General features: G+C 41.8%; 2 protein-coding genes across 5 annotated transcripts in view; one reads left to right on the top strand and one right to left on the bottom strand.

The window, feature by feature from the left end:
• The window catches only part of ckba (creatine kinase, brain a), an 11,063-nt gene extending 4,389 nt beyond the window's left edge, over positions 1 to 6,674 (top strand). The window contains exons 1-8 of one of the 4 annotated variants that reach the window (XM_029688002.2): positions 697 to 806; positions 1,445 to 1,646; positions 3,258 to 3,412; positions 3,554 to 3,686; positions 5,235 to 5,406; positions 5,711 to 5,834; positions 6,004 to 6,193; positions 6,362 to 6,674. In XM_029688002.2, coding sequence (XP_029543862.1) covers positions 1,454 to 1,646; positions 3,258 to 3,412; positions 3,554 to 3,686; positions 5,235 to 5,406; positions 5,711 to 5,834; positions 6,004 to 6,193; positions 6,362 to 6,540 — 1,146 coding nt within the window. In that variant the 5' untranslated portion in view covers positions 697 to 806; positions 1,445 to 1,453 and the 3' untranslated portion in view covers positions 6,541 to 6,674. The other 3 variants (XM_029688003.2, XM_029688000.2, XM_029688001.2) reach the window with 3 other exon arrangements.
• Positions 6,675 to 6,742: 68 nt separating this feature from the next.
• LOC115146139 (MAP/microtubule affinity-regulating kinase 3) overlaps positions 6,743 to 19,323 on the bottom strand; it is a 29,939-nt gene continuing 17,358 nt past the window's right edge. The window contains 4 exon segments of the mRNA XM_029687991.2: positions 6,743 to 7,496; positions 7,871 to 7,915; positions 17,319 to 17,345; positions 18,128 to 18,394. Of these exon segments, the coding sequence (XP_029543851.2) occupies positions 7,151 to 7,496; positions 7,871 to 7,915; positions 17,319 to 17,345; positions 18,128 to 18,394 (685 nt within the window). The 3' untranslated portion in view covers positions 6,743 to 7,150.

The raw sequence follows: 19,323 nt of genomic DNA, 5'->3' as shown, positions 1-19,323 counted from the left end.
CCACCTGTGGGTAAAACAATCTGTGGTTACCCAGGTAACTAAATTGGCTCACAGCAAAAACTTTCAAATGCAGTTTTATTTTTGTTTGCTTGTTTTAACCAATTACAAACTACATTCAAGAAAAGTACATGTCTAAATATGACTTTTTAACATTGCTTGCTCCCTAGAATTCTCACTACTTAGAAAAACGTAATACTGTAGGGCTTCTCTCATGCCCTTTTCTTGACAATGCTAGCAGCCATGTGAGTGAGTGCTAGCTAGTTACCAACCTGACTATAAAGCTACAAGTAGTGAGGAGTTACAAACGGACTAAACTAAACAAGTTAAATGTCTTACCTGTGATTTAAACGTTTTCAACATGCATAGCTAGCTATGTGTAGCCTACTTGGACACCTGATCCCAACATTTCCCAGTCTCCCACACAGAACAGCCTGTACATTGAATAACACAGCAGCATTTCGGAATGTTTTGTTATTTATGTATAACTATAAATATACTACTAAATTGCCTGTTTTAAATTGGGGGTCAATTGGAAAGAACGTTTGTTTTGTGGGCGCAGTCGAGGGGGATTCCTTATTTTTTACATTAATATCAACTCGGAGTATAGCCTATAGTGTTCGACCAATAGAATGAATGGAATACAAACACTGACCAATGGGATCCGAGTTCGCCTACTATAAAGAACCATCTCCAAGACCATTTTCCTCTACTGGAGAACCAAATAACGTTGGTGATTGCGCGTCACGGTCGGAAAAATAGGGATCTTTGTGTCGTCCCCTAGTAGTAGTGACCAGCCTCGGCAGCAGGTAGGACCCCTATTTCTACTCACTCGAGGATGATCAGAATGGCATCAGTCGTTTTAACCCCAAATCAGCACATTAGTGACTCATTAGCAAATACTTTTTTACGTTTTTAGCAGAGGCTAGATTTAAAAGGATATCATTCATATATTTTACATATTTCGGGGAAATATCGATAATAGACAACGCAAAAAAAAGTAATATCTGTACCCGTGATCGAGCAGGAGACCTCGTTATGTTGATGATCTTACTCTAGTCTAGTGTGCCGCACCTGTTATCTCGCATAGCCTACCCTACTTTATTGTTCTGAACGACTTGGATTTAACAAGCAAAATACCACTCTAGACTAGAGCTCTGTGAAATAGTTACTTGGCTTGGAATGACACTGCTGCGCAATCTTTAGCATTTGACTTTGCATTCCATCACTCCGCCTCTAGAGTAAAGGGATCTTTTTTATTTGAGCAACTTTCTGTCGATATTTTCCTCTAGCCTATATAATCGTGACTGTCTTTCGGTGCATTCGCTTACTACACAATGCGCATATTGATCCATGCAGTCGCATAATAAAAACTATTTGACAGTTATGTTGTACTATTTTCAATCTCACATTCACCCGTTTTTCCTCCACTCCGTGTTGCGTCCAGGGATCAGCCATGCCTTTCGGAAACACCCACAACGTGCTAAAGCTGAAGTATGCTTCTAGTGAGGAGTACCCAGATCTCAGCCAGCACAACAATCATATGGCCAAGATCTTGACCCCTGCCATCTACGAGCGTCTAAGGAGCAAACAAACGCCCAGTGGATTTACATTGGATGATGTCATTCAAACCGGGATTGATAACCCAGGTAAAGACTCATGCAGCATTCAACCATCAAGCCATGTGTTCTGCCTCTTCAAAGTGCGTTTAGTGAGGGCGTCCAGTACAGAGATGTTCACAAGTCTTTGAGGTAAAGGTCAAGCCATTGCCAACAGGGTCTTTCTGCCTGCTGTGGGTTATCAAATCAAATCAAATATATTTGTCACATACACATGGTTAGCAGATGTTAATGCGAGTGTAGCGAAATGCTTGTGCTTCTAGTTCCGACAATGCAGTAATAACCAGCGAGTAATCTAACCTAAAAATTCAAAAACTACTACCTTATACACACACAAGTGTAAAGGGATAAAGAATATGTACGTAAAGATATGAATGAGTGATTGTACAGAACGGCATTGGTCTATAAACCTTGTAAATAATTCCCTACATTATTTTGGGGGACAATTAAATACATTTAAAGTTAGTTGCCAAACACTGTCATAATTATATAATTTACAGCATATTTAAATGACATGATTTAACATACACACTAGTTCACTTGCTTGTTTTAACAAGCTTTACTCAAGATTAACGTTTGCTTGTTCCTGTCGTTTAACTACATAGGAATCGCATACACAATGTCCGCTCAATCAAAAGGACAAAGTGCAAATATGAGTAACTACTATTCTCCCATTGAAATAGATACGTCCTTGTCTGCATATTTTTTGCAGAACGCAGATGTTCTAGAACATTTTTCAGCCCTCTGTATCAAACTACTTTCTGTTCCAATGCCGCCGGTTCCATGTTATCTGACAGAATGCACAACAAACGTATCCCAGTACTGACTTTCATTGTTCACAAGTCTCATCTAGAGGTCAAGTCTCAAGTCAATTGATCATGAGTCTAAGTCAAGTCCTTTTCTTTGTGACTCGAGTCTGACTCATTCGAGTTTCCATCTTTGATCCAGTATCACACTCTAGGGAGGCGCTCATACACTTTTGTTCTGCACAGTGACCTTGTTGATGGATTGTGTAACTCTATTATGAGTCTGTAATCAATAGGAAGAAGGATGCGTCTATTCCATTGGCCTGCATCCATACCAAATGCCCAAAGCACAATGGTTCAATGATTCGTTTCAGGTAGCCTTTCAAATTCTGCTGGGAATAATGCTTGTTGGTCTAGCATACCATAATGTATCAATACAGACACTATGATCGATTGTCACTGCAATAAGTGACAATCTGGTGACTCCATATGAACTAAAATGGTATAGTCCAAATGCATTTAAGCATAGCAGGTGGCTTACCCTGTAGAATGTGTGTGTTATTGTTCAGCAATGATAAAATGGCTAAACTGACCATCAAGAGGCTGTCACCTGAGGAGGAGTTCCCTGACCTAAGCCAGCACAACAACCACATGGCCAAGGTCTTAACCCAGGACATGTACACCAAACTCCGAGACCGTGCCACCCCCAACGGCTTCACCATAGATGGTGTCATTCAGACGGGGATTGATAATCCTGGTAAAACGAACCCATCCTGAGTCTGACTCCGCCTTTGGAGTCTGATGAAATGCTATCTATTATTTATTGAGGTTGTTAATGTTTGTCATGCTCTACAATTTGTCTCCTAATTGACTCCCCTGTTTGTTTTTACCCCAGGCCATCCCTTCATCATGACTGTGGGATGTGTGGCTGGAGATGAGGAGACGTACGAGGTCTTCAAGGAGCTGCTGGATCCCATCATTGAGGACAGACATGGAGGATACAAGCCTACAGACAAGCACAAGACTGACCTCAACCCAGAGAACCTGAAGGTACTGCCCTCTAAATGGGTACCTGGTTGACTGTGGTATAAGGCAAATGTTCAACTGTGTACCCTGCAGGAAACTAGACCAGTGTTGTCAGGTTACAGGTAACTCTAGGATAACTTTGTTTTCCTTTTTTCTTTTTTACAGGGTGGAGATGACCTGGACCCCAACTATGTCATTAGCTCCCGTGTCCGAACAGGCAGGAGCATCCGTGGGTTCTGCCTGCCCCCACACTGCAGCCGTGGAGAGCGAAGGGGTGTTGAGAAAATGTCAGTCGAAGGTACTTACCTCAAGCCACCCAAAAGTCTATCAAGATGGACTGAACATATTTTCTAAATGTTTTTACCCAATAAATTGCGAAGATTGGAAGTGTAGAAACAATGTCTTGAGGGGTTGGGATGGTGTGGTGTGTTTAATACATGGTAGAATTGTAGACAGATGAACTAGAATTGTTTTAACTGTGGGGTGGAGCGGTGCAGAGATTTGCAATCCAGTACTGCAGTAGGGTCTGGGGCTCTGAGGGGATGCCAGCCTAGAATGATGCCAGTGCCCTCTTGCAACATTACTGTGTGGAGGGTCCCCTCTAGTGGTGAACTATGTGAATTTATATGTCTGTTGCTGACAAAAGATGACTTCAGACCAAGGGTAATCATAGACCAGGAGTATTTATTTAAAAAACATATTTGTACACTTATCTATTTTTCCACAGAGGTAGTGCAGGGGATCTGTGAAAAAATATTAAAATGTATTTAAAAAAGTGGGAAACTATTCAATGTTTTTATGACTTTTACTAGCAACAAGACTAGACCCATTTTGAATTACATACCTACAATGGAAAAGAGGTAAATCATCTCTCTAATGATTAACTTTATTTCTCAACTCCTAATAGTGCAAATTGCATTCAATGGAGTATCTGACATAGGCTTTGACTGGTAATCACAGGTGCTTTTTTTTTCATGGCAAGTGCTGCTGGTAAGCGTTCTTGAATTGGAAATCATTTTGCACATGGCAAACCTTTGTTTAAACAGTTGCTAATAGCGACCGTGTTTGGCGTAGAGCTGGCACAATTATGGTATAGTCTTAATATATACATTTTAGGAGAAGGGGGGGGGGGGGGGTCCAACTTTAAATACAAGTGTGGATATCTAGTTGACCTAATTCATTTCCAAACGTTCTAATTTGTCAGACATTGGTTTTTGAGAAAGGAGTGTCACCAAAGCTGCGTTGTATGAGTTGGGTAAACTTATGTTGTATTTGAAAGGGGGATACCTAATCAGTTGTACAACTGAAATGTGTCTTCTGCATTTATGTATGTCTAAATGATGCATACAAGCTCAAAACACTTAAACAAAAATGACACTTATTACTATCTATGGTCATTTGCATGACAATCGTTACCCAAATGTCATTTGTCACAGCCCTAGTTGGAGTTACCGTTCTAGCTAACGTTAGTTGACACTACTTCCAATTATAATGTGGGGATGTCAAAATAATAACACTATCTACCAAACCTTTACATTTTAAAATGTTGATTTATACTTGTCCTTTCCATTATTATTCACCGGATGACAAGGCGTGGGGGGAAAGAAACACATTTTGACATGATCTGGGTCCCTGGGCAAGGAAACGTTGATGACCTCTGCTTTAGACTGCAGATCACTGTCTGGACATATTTATATACATTAAATTGATCCTTTCTTCCTTGAGGTCATTTCTGGTTGTAACACAACCAGAATGAAAGCCATGTAATAAAGACAGCACATTCACTCATCCAGTAGGCTCATCCAGAGCCAATGTATCTGACATATCTGATTTTGTTCCTCTGCAGCTCTGGACTCCCTGTCCGGTGACCTGAAGGGGAAGTACTATGCCCTGAAGAACATGACAGATGCTGAGCAGCAGCAGCTAATTGATGACCACTTTCTGTTTGACAAGCCTGTGTCTCCTCTGCTGCTGGCCTCTGGCATGGCCCGGGACTGGCCTGATGGCAGGGGTATCTGGTGAGAGGACAGGGTTTTTCATTCTCACACTTCTAGGTTTCCTCAGAGGTATTAGAATCTGGTTTTGTTCTAACTCACCAGTCTCTTGCTTTCTCACTTCTCCAACCTTATTTTATTCAAGTAAATGACTGCTGGAAGGGAATGGTGAATTCTCAAATGCCCACTAACTAGATGTACCTTAATCTCTTTTAAGTCAGAGGGTATATGTTCATAATAAGTTTATACGCTGGTGGTGGCGGCATAAGCCATTGTCCATGACCTTGTAAGAGGACCATATAACATCTATTTATTCTAATCGGTCAAGGCACAATGATACCAAGACCTTTCTGGTCTGGGTCAATGAGGAGGACCACCTGCGTGTCATCTCCATGCAGAAGGGTGGCAACATGAAGGAGGTGTTCAACCGTTTCTGCACTGGCCTCACAAAGGTGAGAGTGAATATCTGAGGAATACCTTCAAGGTTTTGAGAATTTAAAGAAGGATCATTCGCAGTTGCCATGTTAAAAATGCTCTGTGTAAAAACATGCTGGCAATGATCAATCGATGGTGTTTGTATTACTTTCCTTGTTAAAATTTGACACTGTCTCTTTTCCTCAGATTGAAACCCTGTTTAAAGATAAGGGCACTTCATTCATGTGGAATGAGCACTTGGGCTACGTTCTCACCTGCCCATCCAACCTGGGCACAGGGCTACGTGCTGGAGTCCACGTCAAGATCCCCAACATGAGCAAGCATGCCAAATTTGAGGAAGTGCTCAAGAGGCTAAGGCTCCAGAAACGTGGAACCGGTAAAACATTTATCCATCACAGAACCAGAGATCTACTTTTGTTTGTTCGCTGTTGCTCAGGGTAACTTACAAGCACATTAAGGCGGTAGTTCTAGCGTTTAAAGCTGTAATTTCTCGAAGGAGTATTGTAGCTGTTATGTCCATCTTCTGACGTTGTCTCCATTCCAGGTGGGGTGGACACCGCAGCTGTGGGTGGCACCTTCGACATCTCCAACGCAGACCGCCTGGGCTTCTCTGAGGTGGAGCTGGTGCAAATGGTTGTGGACGGCGTCAAGCTGCTGGTTGAGATGGAGAAGAAGCTGGAGAAGGGGCAGTCTATTGATGACCTCATGCCTGCCCAGAAGTGACACTCTTCATTGCCTCCCCCTTGTCATCTGAATGTGACATCCTGGAATGCACTCTGTAATAAACAGCACTTACACTCTAATACAAGACACACTCATTGAAAGAGGACATCTGAAAATAAAAACGGTTTCTTCCATGTTTGATTCTATTTCTTTCCACATTTGTGATGTTGCACATCCTCATTTAGAACTAAAATATACTGAGTCAAGTTGACAATTTTATTGACACTGGTGTTCTTACCTAATGAACATTTACATAAATTCCACCTAAAATCAAACAATATATAAATCAAACTGAGTATAACAATGTGTAGCTGTCTTGAAAGTAAGATACATTATTTACACAAAACAATGGTAACTTTAATGAAATAAATAAAGACAAAGCTTTGTCCATTTTCACAGCATGACCAACTATATTCAATTTGTTATGATGGTCTAACATGACCAGAATATATACTGTAGCTATTAGTAATTCCGTGATTATTGTATAGCTGAATGCTTTTGGCATTTTATCATTCAATACACACTGTATTTTTGTGGAGAAAAAAAATGGAAACTGCTACTTTAATCATTGTACAGCTTAAATACTTTCCAGACAATTTTGCCCTTTCGTTCATAGCTTTAACTCGTTGGCGACTTTGGATGCAATGTTTTTAAAAGTGATGGATGAGCCTGATATCCTCTTGAATCTCACGCCATTGAGGGAGAGGCGGGGCAGCTTGCACACCTCCATCTCCCATTGGACAAGGTTCTCAGCATGTCCATCACCATGGACACAGAGCAGCAGGAAACACTCCTGCTGTTCATAATCGCAGTTGTTGGCGTTGAGCACCTTGCGTATCTCTTCCATGATGTCGCAAGGCTCCATGGAGCTGGTGGTCCTCATACTCCAAGTGAATCTGAGGGAGCGGGGTCTACCGTCTTTACTTTCCCCTTTCTGATCCCCAGGTACATGGCGACTGAGAAGAGGGAGAAAAAGAGAAGTTGAATTCTCTAAAGCTCTGCATTTTCCCCCTAGGTTTAGTCATTGTCATATCTGTTTATGGCTCGGTATCATGAATAGACAAACTAATGCAAGGTGTTGATCAAATTAGCAAAGCATACAGTAAACAGATGGTCATGCAGCACACTAGGAGGAAACCACAAAATAACCACACCCTTCATCCCATACAGAGACCACTTCCATGGGGAGAAGTGAGGGAGAAGGACCTATGGATAGACCGATGGGACTACTGGTTGACTGACAGAATGGAGAACAGAGCTGGGAGTGAAATGATATCAAGCCTGTCGTCACAGAAATATCAGGTTGCGAAAGCAACAACATACACCTCACCTTGAGCCCTCAAATCTCCCGTTTCTCTCAAACTCGGTTGAGACTCTGACAGTTGTAGAGGAAGCAGAGCAAGATTAGGAAAAAGAGAAAAAACACATGTGGACTTCCAAAGAGTATTTTGTCATTTCAAGGATGAGAGATATATAACATACAGTGAGCTCCAAAAGTATTGGGACATTGACACATTTGTTGTTTTGGCTCTGTACTCCAGCACTTTGGATTTGAAATGACACAATGACTAATTTGAAGGTATTTTCATCCATATCGGGTGAACCATTTAGTAATTACAGCACGTTTTGTACATAGTCCTCCCCACCCCATTATCTGGGACTAAAAGTATTGGAACAAATTCACTTATTTATATTAAAGTAGTAAATAGTTCATTGTTCCCAAATTCACAACACGCAAAGCTCGACTCTATACATTTGTTGGATGCATTTGGTGTTTGTTTTGGTTGTGTTTCAGATGATTTTGTACCCAATAGAAATTAATTGTAAATAATGTATTGTGTGTCATTTTGGAGTCACTTTTATTGTAAATAAGAACATGTTTTTAAACACTTCTACATTCATGTGGATTCATTATTATTCACAATTCATTTAGGATTATCCGTAATCATGGTAGCATCCACATTGGTGTAGAAGTATTTAGAAACAAGAAAGCCACCACCAAATATCTATAACCTCAATATGGAAGTGTTGACATGAACCCTGTGCAGAATCAATGGGAAAAGAGACTTTGAACTGGTCACACTGATCAGTCTCGCCGGTGTTCAAACTAACAAAAAGTGCTTCAACAGACCACATAGAGCAAGGGGATACAGGAATGGAAATGTGTTGAGTGACGGTATGACAGCTTGGATACGTTTCTTGACATGACGAGATTCACCCAAACAAGACAAAAACAAAACCATACAGTGGAACTACAGTCCACACACCCACACGTCTAATACACACATTGTGTATTAGGGTCAGTGCATGCAGACTGGGGCTGTTGTGGGAGCTCTCATGCAGTCTATTCTCGAGGTTGACAGACAGCAGGACAGAGGTCCTCTAGACATCCTCTAACATGTCCCATGTTTCTTCCCTCTATGTGACACTGGTTATATTTAGAGGAGAGGGGGTTGGCTTGAAAGACAATTAGGCAAGCAGTTACAGGGCCATTGTCGGACTGCATACCATGTCCACAGACCCTAATGAGTTTTGTGCTGCAGACATGCAGACTAGCTCTGAAATGAGTCTACAGGAGGGTAGAGAAAGTTTGATTCCTGGAGGGTTTAGTTAGTGGGCAAGATAGAAGCCTCTAGCCAGTGGGATGAGGGACAAGAGAAGTACTGAGACTGTATCTGGGGCTGGGAGTGTCACATACACATTCTAGAGAGAAGGGAATGTGACCATGTAACCATGTTGTATATGAGTTTGTTCTCTCCACACAGAACTCTGACATACAAAGTTGAGCCTAACTCTTATGGGGACATAAGAGTTGAAATGATCCCTTACTTTAGGTCTCCATCTGCGACTTCCTATAACTTTCTATATCTTCCGCTCTTGAAAAGCGTGTATTTTTTACGGATACATGAAAAGAGAGTAAGAAAAAATGACATGATCACAGGCCGATAATGCCAGGATGACGAGGAAGAGGAAGGGGAAAAGAGAAGAGGAGAGATGAGTGGACAGAAGACTTACTAAGAGTCTTTGCTCCCTGGGAAGAAGGGATGGCAGGCCCTGATTTGGCCGACTGCCGTTTGGCCGGGTCAATACTGACCCTGAGGGGAGGAAGAGCAGTGAAAGGTCCAAGGTTAAAGGGCACAGAAAGGTCAGGGAGACATTGGCACACAGCAATACAAAAGTGAGGAGAAGTGTGAAGGGAGGGCAAAGCGCATTGCCTACTACTGAGACAAGAGACTCCCTGCTAAGACTTCCTTCCTTATACTTCAACCAATCGTTTCTAAGATGCTGTTACTCTGTGCAGAAATAAGAATCACTCGACAGAGAAATGAAATGAGTGACAAGGACATGGTGAAGGAAGAAAGATGGGAGGGTTGCAAATGTGACGGAACTTCCTGAGATGTAGAACTCCTGGTCGCCACTTGATCTCAGTGTGCCACTAAAGGCCTTTTCACACTGCATTGTTCTTAGCCCCAGGCTAAGGCTGGCCCTGGGCTATCTTGTCCTGTGTTCACACAAGCATTTGTTCACCTAGGGATATTGGGCTAAGCTTCAGCCCTGGGCTAAGGATTCACACTTGTATTCCAAAGCCCTGGGCTAAAGGGGTCTACACAGAATATGCAAATGGAGCCGACGGAGCGCAACGCAGTGTTGAAATGTTGTTTTACATCACAAAAGGGGCAGTGCCACATGAAAATTGTAACACGCCATATCATTCCTTCCAAAACCGTGGGTGCAGTGTTGTGTGAAGTGCTTGACTTGGAATGAAATAGGTGCCAGGTACCAGTACTGTTTATATTTAGGTGCAGGAGCTCCACAATACTTTCGACCTAATATTTTATAAGAGGAACAGGAGCTCAAGCAGTAGAACATTTTAGGTGCCAGTCCTCAGCTCCAGTGAGCTCCTGCACAAATCAAGCACTGGTTGTGTAGGCAATGAAGCTTGCTTGGTTCCTCGATCTATAGCCTATAGGTCCCTCAAACTCAACCCGACCTCGAAGCCAGTTCCACTGCATTTTTTCATTGTTCCCCTCTAACCAGGGACTGATTTAGACCTGTTACACCAGGTGTGTGCAATTAATTATCAGGTAGAACAGAAAACCAGCAAGCTCCGCACCTCGTATGGTAAGAGTTGAGTACTCTTGCTATAGGCTATGCATCAAAGTAGCCTATTTTACATTAAGAAAATAATAATAATCTCAGTGACTGTAAAAAAAAAAAAATGTTTTTTAAACATTGGAGCCTTTTTAGAATCCCACCCAAAATGTATTTTGTTTAGATGTAATAACTAGGGACTCCAGGCTACTGGTAAAAACCAGGGGTGTAAAGTACTTAAGTAAAAATACTTTAAAGTACTACTTAAGTAGTGTTTTGGGGTATCTGTACTTTACTATTTCGATTTTTGACTACTTTTACTTCACTACATTCCTAAAGACAACAATGTACTTTTTACTCCATATATTTTCCCTGACACCCAAAAGTACTTACATTTTGAATGCTTAGCAGGACAGGAAATGTGTCCAATTCACACATGCTTTGTTTGTAAATTATGTCTGAGTGCTGGAGTGTGCCCCTGGCTATCCGTAAATAAATTAAATAACTAAAAAAATGGTGCTGTCTGGTTTGCTTAATATAAGGAATTGGAAATGATTTAGACTTTTATGTTTGATACTTTAGTATATTTTAGCAATTACATTTACTTTTGATAGTATGGTGTATTTAAAACCAAATAATTTTAGACTTTTACTCAAGTAGTATTTTACTGGGTGACTTTCACTTGAGTCATTTTCTATTAAGGTATTTTACTTTTACTGAATACTCAAGTATTACAATTGGGTACTTTTTCCAACACTGGTAAAAACAGCTGTGAGATATATGCTTTTTCTCCACAACCAAAACATGACATTCTATTTTAGTTGATATGGGATTGAATACATTCAAGCAGCATATCAAACTGGGATAATGTTCTAGGTCACGTGGTCAAGTATAAGAATATTTGCCGGATATTTTAACTATAAATCTGATTATAAGGGAAGCTAAGAAAAACTAGCTCGCTTGCTATGTTTTTAGCTGCCAGCTTGCTACTACAAGCAAGGGAAGGAGACTCTTCCTTCTTTTCACTAAATAAAAAAATGAAAAAGATAATACATTGTCATCGCCCCCTTGTGAATACGAGTGGGACCGGCGAGGATATTGTGTTACCAAAAGGTGTCCGCTACTCCAAAATCCCACATTGTAAATGAGAACTTGTTCTCAACTTGCCTACCTGGTTAAATAAAGGTGACATTTTAAAAAATGCACGCAGGTAGATCAACAGAGTGGAGCTTGTGGTAACCTTAACAGACAATCACAATCATTTATTAACACATTATGTCTTCTTGCTTCCAGCCTAGCATTTGATTTCCAACTGTGTTGGTTTGTAAACCTTGATGTCTGGCTGTCTGACCTCAAAAACAATGTTTCCCTCATACAGATCCTATTAAATTACTAGAGGGGCTATATCATAAACCCTCAAAGTTCCATAATGGCACCAAAATGTCAGCCATCTTGGTCAGGGAGAAATACAAAAACCACTCATTTACTTACGCAGGAAAATAAAAGGCATGTGATGTATCAGAATTTAATGTAATGGAATAATTATAGTCAATTGAAAATATTGTCATATAATTATAATCAGACATTTTCTGTATAAACAGCCTCTAAAACATATGTAAACAGACCATAAATGTCTCAGATTCTATTTTCTTGGAAAACTGTGAGCGCTATTATATGACAAAATATCAGTACTTGTTGCATTTACAACTTGTCCAAGTCCTATCAACTGTTTGCGCCAGTGTATGGCTGCTGATGGAATGCATTGTTTGAATGTTTGCATATTGGCAGTTAATTAGAAACATTTATGGAATAATTATTCTAAAACTGTCTGCCTAGGTAGCTAACACACATACAGTGCAGATCAATTCTTCACATTCATTGTTTTACACAATATCTTATCACAACCCTGGCAAACCATGGTTGACCAACTCCCTTGACTAACATGGCTGACCTTTGGACCATCATAAGAAGGTTCATTCTAGTATTCTAAATAAATCAAATCAAATCAAATGTATTTATATAGCCCTTCGTACATCAGCTGATATCTCAAAGTGCTGTACAGAAACCCAGCCTAAAACCCCAAACAGCAAGCAATGCAGGTGTAGAAGCACGGTGGCTAGGAAAAACTCCCTAGAAATAGTATTCTAAATTCTATTCTGTACTGTTGAAATGCCCGGTACAGAGAATGCTGTGCATAGACGAGACACATTTTTCTGATCCAGGCAAAAATAATGCAACAATATTATTATCATTGATCTAATTAAATGTCAATAGAAAAGCTATGAAAACAGTCGAAATTTTGGACACACCTAATCATTCATGGGTTTTTCATTTTTACTATTTTCTACATCAAATAAACAATATATTTAGATTTGTTTTACACTTTTTTAGTTATAACATAATTCCATATGTGTTGTTTCATAGTTTGTCTTCACTATTAGTCTACAATGTAGAAAATAGTAAAAATAAAGAAAAACCCTGGAACGAGTAGATGTGTCCAAACCTTTGACTGGTACTGCATATATACAGTATATTATGGAATGCATTGGCATTATGGATGGTATGTGGATAGAATATTTAGTATATCTGTAGAATATGTAGGATAGAATGGTATATACTGTATTCAGCAAAGGTTGAATATGATGCAGTTGACCAGAATACAGTGCAAACAGTGGCTTGTGAAAGTATTCACCCCCTTGGCATTTTTCCTATTTTGTTGCCTTACAACCTGGAATTAAAATGTATTTTTGTGGGGTTTGTATCATTTGATTTACACAACATGCCTACCATTTGAAGATCCAAAATATTTTTCATTGTGAAACAAACAAGAAATAAGACAAAAAAACGGAAAACTTGAGCGTGCATAACTATTCACCCCCCCAAAGTCAGTTATTTTGTAGAGGCACCTTTTGCTGCAAGCCCCTTGGGGTATGTCTCTATAAGCTTTGCACATCTAACCACTGGGGGTTTTGCCCATTCTTCAAGGTAAAACTGCTCCAGCTCCTTCAAGTTCGATGGGTTTCGCTGGTGAACAGCAATCTTTAAGTCATACCACAGATTCTCAATTGGATTGACTAGGCCTTTAAATGTTTCCCCTTAAACCACTCGAGTGTTGCTTTAGCAGTATGCTTAGGGTCATTGTCCTTCTGGAAGGTCAATCTCCGTCCCAGTCTCAAATCTCTGGAAGACTGAAACAGGTTTCCCTCAAGAATGTCCCTGTATTTAGCGGCATCCATCATTCCTTCAATTCTGACCAGTTTCCCAGTCCCTGACAATGAAAAACACCCCCACAGCAGGACGCTGCCACCACCATGCTTCACTGTCGGGATGGTATTCTCAGGGTGATGAGAGGTGTTGGGTTTGCGCCAGACATAGCGTTTTCCTTGATGGCCAAAAAGCTCAATTTTAGTCTCATCTGACCAAGGTACCTTCTTCCATATGTTTTGGGAGTCTACCACATGCCTTTTGACAAACACCTGACAGGCCGCCCCTGTCAGGTGTTGCTTTTTTTTTCTTTAAGCAATGTCTTTTTTCTGACCACACTTCAGTAAAGCTCAGCTCTGTGGAGTGTACGGCTTAAAGTGGTCCTATGGACAGATACTCCAATCTCTGCTGTGGAGCTTTGCAGCTCCTTCAGGGTTATCTTTGGTCTCTTTGTTGCCTCTCTGATTAATGCCATCCTTGCCTGGTCCGTGAATTTTGGTGGGCGGCCCTCCCGGCAGGTTTGTTGTGGTGCCATATTCTTTCTTTTTTTTAATAATGGATTTAAAAATGGTGCTCAGTGGGATGTTCAAAGTTTCGGAGATTTGTTTTATAACCCAACTCTGATCTGAACTTCTCCACAACTTTGTCCCTGACCTGTTTGGAGAGCTCCTTGGCCTTCATGGTGCCACTTGTTTGGTGGCGCCCCTTTCTTATTGGTGTTGCAGTCTCTGGGGCCTTTCAGAACAGGTGTATATATACACTGAGATCATGTGACAGATCATGTGACACTTCGATTGCACACAGGTGGACTTTATTTAACTAATTATGTGACTTCTGAAGGTAATTGGTTGCACCATATCTTATTTAGGGGCTTCATAGCAAAGGGGATGAATACATATGCACGCACCACTTATTTTTATTTTTTTACTTCAACAAATAATATTTTAATATTCACTTCACCAATTTGGACTATTTTGTGTATGTCCATTACATGAAATCCAAATAAAAATATATTTAAATTACAGATTGTAATGCAACAAAATAGGAAAAACACCAAGGGGGTGAATACTTTTGCAAGGCACTGTACGTATGAAATGATAACACATTATGTAAACATTATTAAAGTGACCAGTGTTCCATTATTAAAGTGACCAGTGATTCCATGTCTATGTACATAGGGCAGCAGCTACTAAGGTGCAAGGTTGAGTAACCGGGTGGTAGCCGGCTAGTGACAGTGACTAAGTTCAGGGCAAGGTACTGGGTGGACAGTCTGATGGACTTGAGATAGAAGCCGTTTTTCAGTCTCTCTGTCCCAGCTTTAACGCACCTGTACTTACCTCACCTTCTGGATGATAGCGGGGTGAACAGGCCATGGCTCGGGGGGTTGATGGCCTTGATGATTATTTTGGCCTTCCTGTGACAGTGGGTGCTGTAGGTGTCCTGGAGGACAAGCAGTGTGCCCCCAGTGATGCGTTGGGCAGACCGCACCACCCTCTGGAGAGCCCTGCGGTTGCGGGTGGTGCAGTTACCGCACCAAGCGGTAATACAGCCCGACAGGATGCTCTCAATGGTGCATGTGTAAACGTTTGTGAGGGTTTTAGGGGCCAAACCAAATTTCTTCAGCCGCCTGAGGTTGAAGAGGCACTCTTTACCACACTGTCTGAGTGGGTGGACATTTCAGACTGTTAGTGGTGTGTACGTCGACGAACTTGCGGCCCCATCGATGTGGATGTGGGCATGCTCCCTCTGCTGTCTCCTGAAGCTCCTTCATTTTGTTGACATCATTTCTGGCACCACTCTGCCAGGGCCCTCACCTCCTCCCTGTAGGCTGACTTGTCATTATTGGTAATCAGGCCTACTACTGTTGTGTCGTCTGCAAACTTGATGATCGAAGTGGAGGTGTGCATGGCCACGCAGTCATGGGTGAACAGGGAGTACAGGAGGGGGTTGAGCATGCAACCTTGTGGGGCCCCTGTGTTGAGGTTCAGCGTAGTGGAAGTGTTGTTTTCTACCTTCACCACCTGGGGGAGGCCTGTCAGGAAGTCCAGGAACCAGTTGCACAGGGTGGGGTTCAGACCCAGGGCCCTGAGCTTAATGTCTCAATCATAGCAATAGCGTCATTGCATAAAATGGTACGCAGCATCATCTGGATACGTGTGCAGCAAAAGTTCAACATTCACCTTCTGCTACCATTTCTGTCAAGCTGTTTTTTGGTAAATCCAACACAACGCACTGCAATGCAATGCTGCAAGGCAAATGCAGCGTTCCAGTGGAAATTAAAGTACTTTTGGTGTACCAAAATGCAATGACCCTGTTTCACACGGGCTATTTTGGCACCGTGTTTCTGGGGCTAGCCCCGAAAAGTCATTTCTAACCTGCTCCGGAGCAGGGCCAGCTAGCCCTGGGCTAAGGTTGGTGCTAGTCCACTTTAGAATGTGCAAGTATGAACACTCGCTTGGCCCCGGGCTTAAAATCTCCCTTAGCCCTGGGCTAAGGAGCAGTGTAAACACGTATTGAATCAGACTGAGGACCAGAAGGTTTTCTCTGAAGAGGAGGTATAGTAGGAGAGCTTTTTCTTTGCTTTTTTTTTTTTAAACTGCTCCTGAGCTGCCAGACCATCCACTTGTAAATGTTCAGAAATTGATGTCTCAAGACATAATTCCCTTTGAATTTGTGAATTGCAATCTGATCTTGCTATCAGTACAACTTGTTCACAAAAAGCTACCCAATAATTTATTTCAGAACCCTCTTGGTTCCCTAACAGTGTACATATGACTCCACAAACCAATATTCCACAAACTTAAGTTCCCAAAGTCTTATAAACAATCATTATTATCAGAATAATCTATATCAGGGTATTCAACTCTTAGTTGGAGATCCGGAGCCTGCAGGTTCTGTTCTACCTGATAATTAAATTGCACCCACCTGGTGTCCCCGATCTAAAATCAGTGCGTGATCAAAGGGGTCCAGAGTTGAATTTGAGGGATCTATATCATGCCTCAGCACATCACAAAGTCGATCACATTGCTACAAGCCAGCCAAGTTATCACAGGGACCATCGAGCATAACCCATAAACGTACAACAAAATCCAATACTGGACAGAGCATCAGAATCTGTCTACCTTTCAAACACATATCAGTCTACATAAAACACACAAACTTACCTGGAACAACAGTTCAATACTAACCAATCATTGCTTTGTGAAAAACAAACCAGTCAATAGCAACTACATAAGCAGCCCCGTCCCCACAGCATGCATTGTAGATTGATTCGTGGCAAGCTTTCTGTTTGCTGTTGATGGATTTTTTTACTGACCGATCAAGAGGACAACACTGCCCTTAGAATATACCCCATCTTTGAAGCCTGAGACCAATCACAAAGGTTCTAAGCAGTGTGTTAGTTTGTCAGTTCCAGCTAATTATTGGTTAAAGAGAGTTTTAGTTGATTAATTGCACACACTGAAGGGAATAAGGGGTCCTACCTTTTGGTAAACCTGAATGACATGTTTCTACAACAGAATCAGGAAACACAAAGAAACATGAACATGAGGAAGGACAGCTGAAGGAATACGACTGATTGGCTGAAATTAGTGAACAAAATCACACTCGGCTGTCCCCATAGCAGGACCCTTTGAAGAACCCTTTTTAGTTCCAGGTTAAACCCTTTTGAGTTCAATGTAGAACCCTTTACACAGAGTATTCTATATGGAACCCAATAGAATTCTACTTGGAACCAAAAAGGGTTTTCCTATAGGGACAGCTGAAGAACGCTTTTGGAACCCTTTTTTTTAATAAGATTGCAGGGTGGTTGGAATCATCAATGGTGAGAAGGAGAAGGTTCAAAAGACAGATGTTGATTTCTATTCCTAATGTCAGGTTAGTCTTGGGACATCCCTAAATTGTTGTCAGTAGCCTGGCTGCCCGCCTGAGATGTGTTAGTCAGTCTGGACAAAAACTCAAATTGGGTTTTCCCTGCTGGTTTACACTTGAGATACATGTAATTATATGTATTTCTTAGGCTGGCACCCAGGCTACGTTATCAGTGCTTTTGGAACAATCTGTTGTTAGTAGGACTGTGAACGTTCCACACAATGTGATTCAGGATGCTAAAAGGAACAGTGTTCAAAGGATTAAAAGGATTAAAAACAAACCATATAAGTAAGAATTTCACTGTTAGTCCACACCTGTTGTTTTGATTTGATATACAGTAGCTCGATATAGTCCGAGTATATTTTAGGGTCTTGGACTCGGCTGAATTGAGTGGCATGGAGCCGTTGTCCCTGACACCTACCTGCGGGTGAGTTTGGAGGTGAGTTTGGAGAAGAGGTTGCTGGAGCCGCGGCTGCGAGTCTGGGTAAGGCGCGCGGCGTCGTCGGACAGCGTGGGTGAGGCTGGGGGCCCATTGTAGGTGGCCGTGCGGTGCTCCCTCAGCTGGCCGCCGTGGAAGGTGCTGCGGCTCGCTGTGCCTCGTGGGAAACGTAGTCTGTCGGGCGTGGTGGCGCTGGTGATGCTGTGGGTGGACACCACAGGGTTCCGCTGGCCAGGAGACACGGCCACACTACAGGGAGGACGGAGGGAAGAGATGATACAGAGAAGACAGACTACACCTGGCAGTACATACCAGTTCTATACATAGCATCACCAGCTGGGCCATTACCATATCACCAGAACCTTACCTTCAAGCCCCAAACTCTCAAATTAAATCTAACCTGTGTTAATTACGTTAATTTAGAATAATACTAGTAGTTCCCTAAAATGTTCTATTTTGAAAGTGAGAGAGGTAACATGAACAGTTTGGGGAAACTGGTTAGTGGGGGAACATGGAGTGACCGACACAGTTTTGGATAGTCAAGGTAGAGGTGGGTGGTGGAGCTGCCAGTGCCAGACAGGGCCCGGTTTCCTGACAGCGATAGAATTTAGGCTTACGAGTGTTTTAACGATGCATCTTTCCTACAACGGCCGAAGATGTAACGTGCGTTTCCCAAAACACCATGCAGAATGAAGTGCATCGTTGGAGCATGTGTTGATACTGATAGGATGGAAAGAAAGGGAGCGCTGCTCTCGGATCAGCTTTCTCCATTCAAATCTTACCTTAACATTATTTCACAATACTGACAACGGATATGCTACTAGAGAGATATAACCACCTACGGCTACAAATATTGAGGCGGTGTCACATTGTATAAATGATGTGAGACAGGCGCAGGAATTCGTAATAGGGAGGTTTAATACTCCACCCAAAATATACAACATGCCATGAAAAGGCACGGGGACGAAGCCCAAAACAAACACGTACAAAAACACAGGGATGTAACCCAAACAAAAGAGCGAGGTTAAACCTCAAATAAATACACGGGGTGAGACCCGTAATAACAAATGCACAACACCCGTAATAACTAGTGCACAATACACGCAAGCCGAAATAGCAAAGCCCAGGTACTCACAGACCAACGGACATGGGAACTATAACCGATAAAACAATGATGA

The sequence above is a fragment of the Oncorhynchus nerka genome, linkage group LG18 (assembly GCF_034236695.1).
Source record: "Oncorhynchus nerka isolate Pitt River linkage group LG18, Oner_Uvic_2.0, whole genome shotgun sequence".
In the NCBI taxonomy this organism is placed as follows: domain Eukaryota; kingdom Metazoa; phylum Chordata; class Actinopteri; order Salmoniformes; family Salmonidae; genus Oncorhynchus; species Oncorhynchus nerka.
This window is presented reverse-complemented; position numbering and strand designations above follow the sequence as displayed.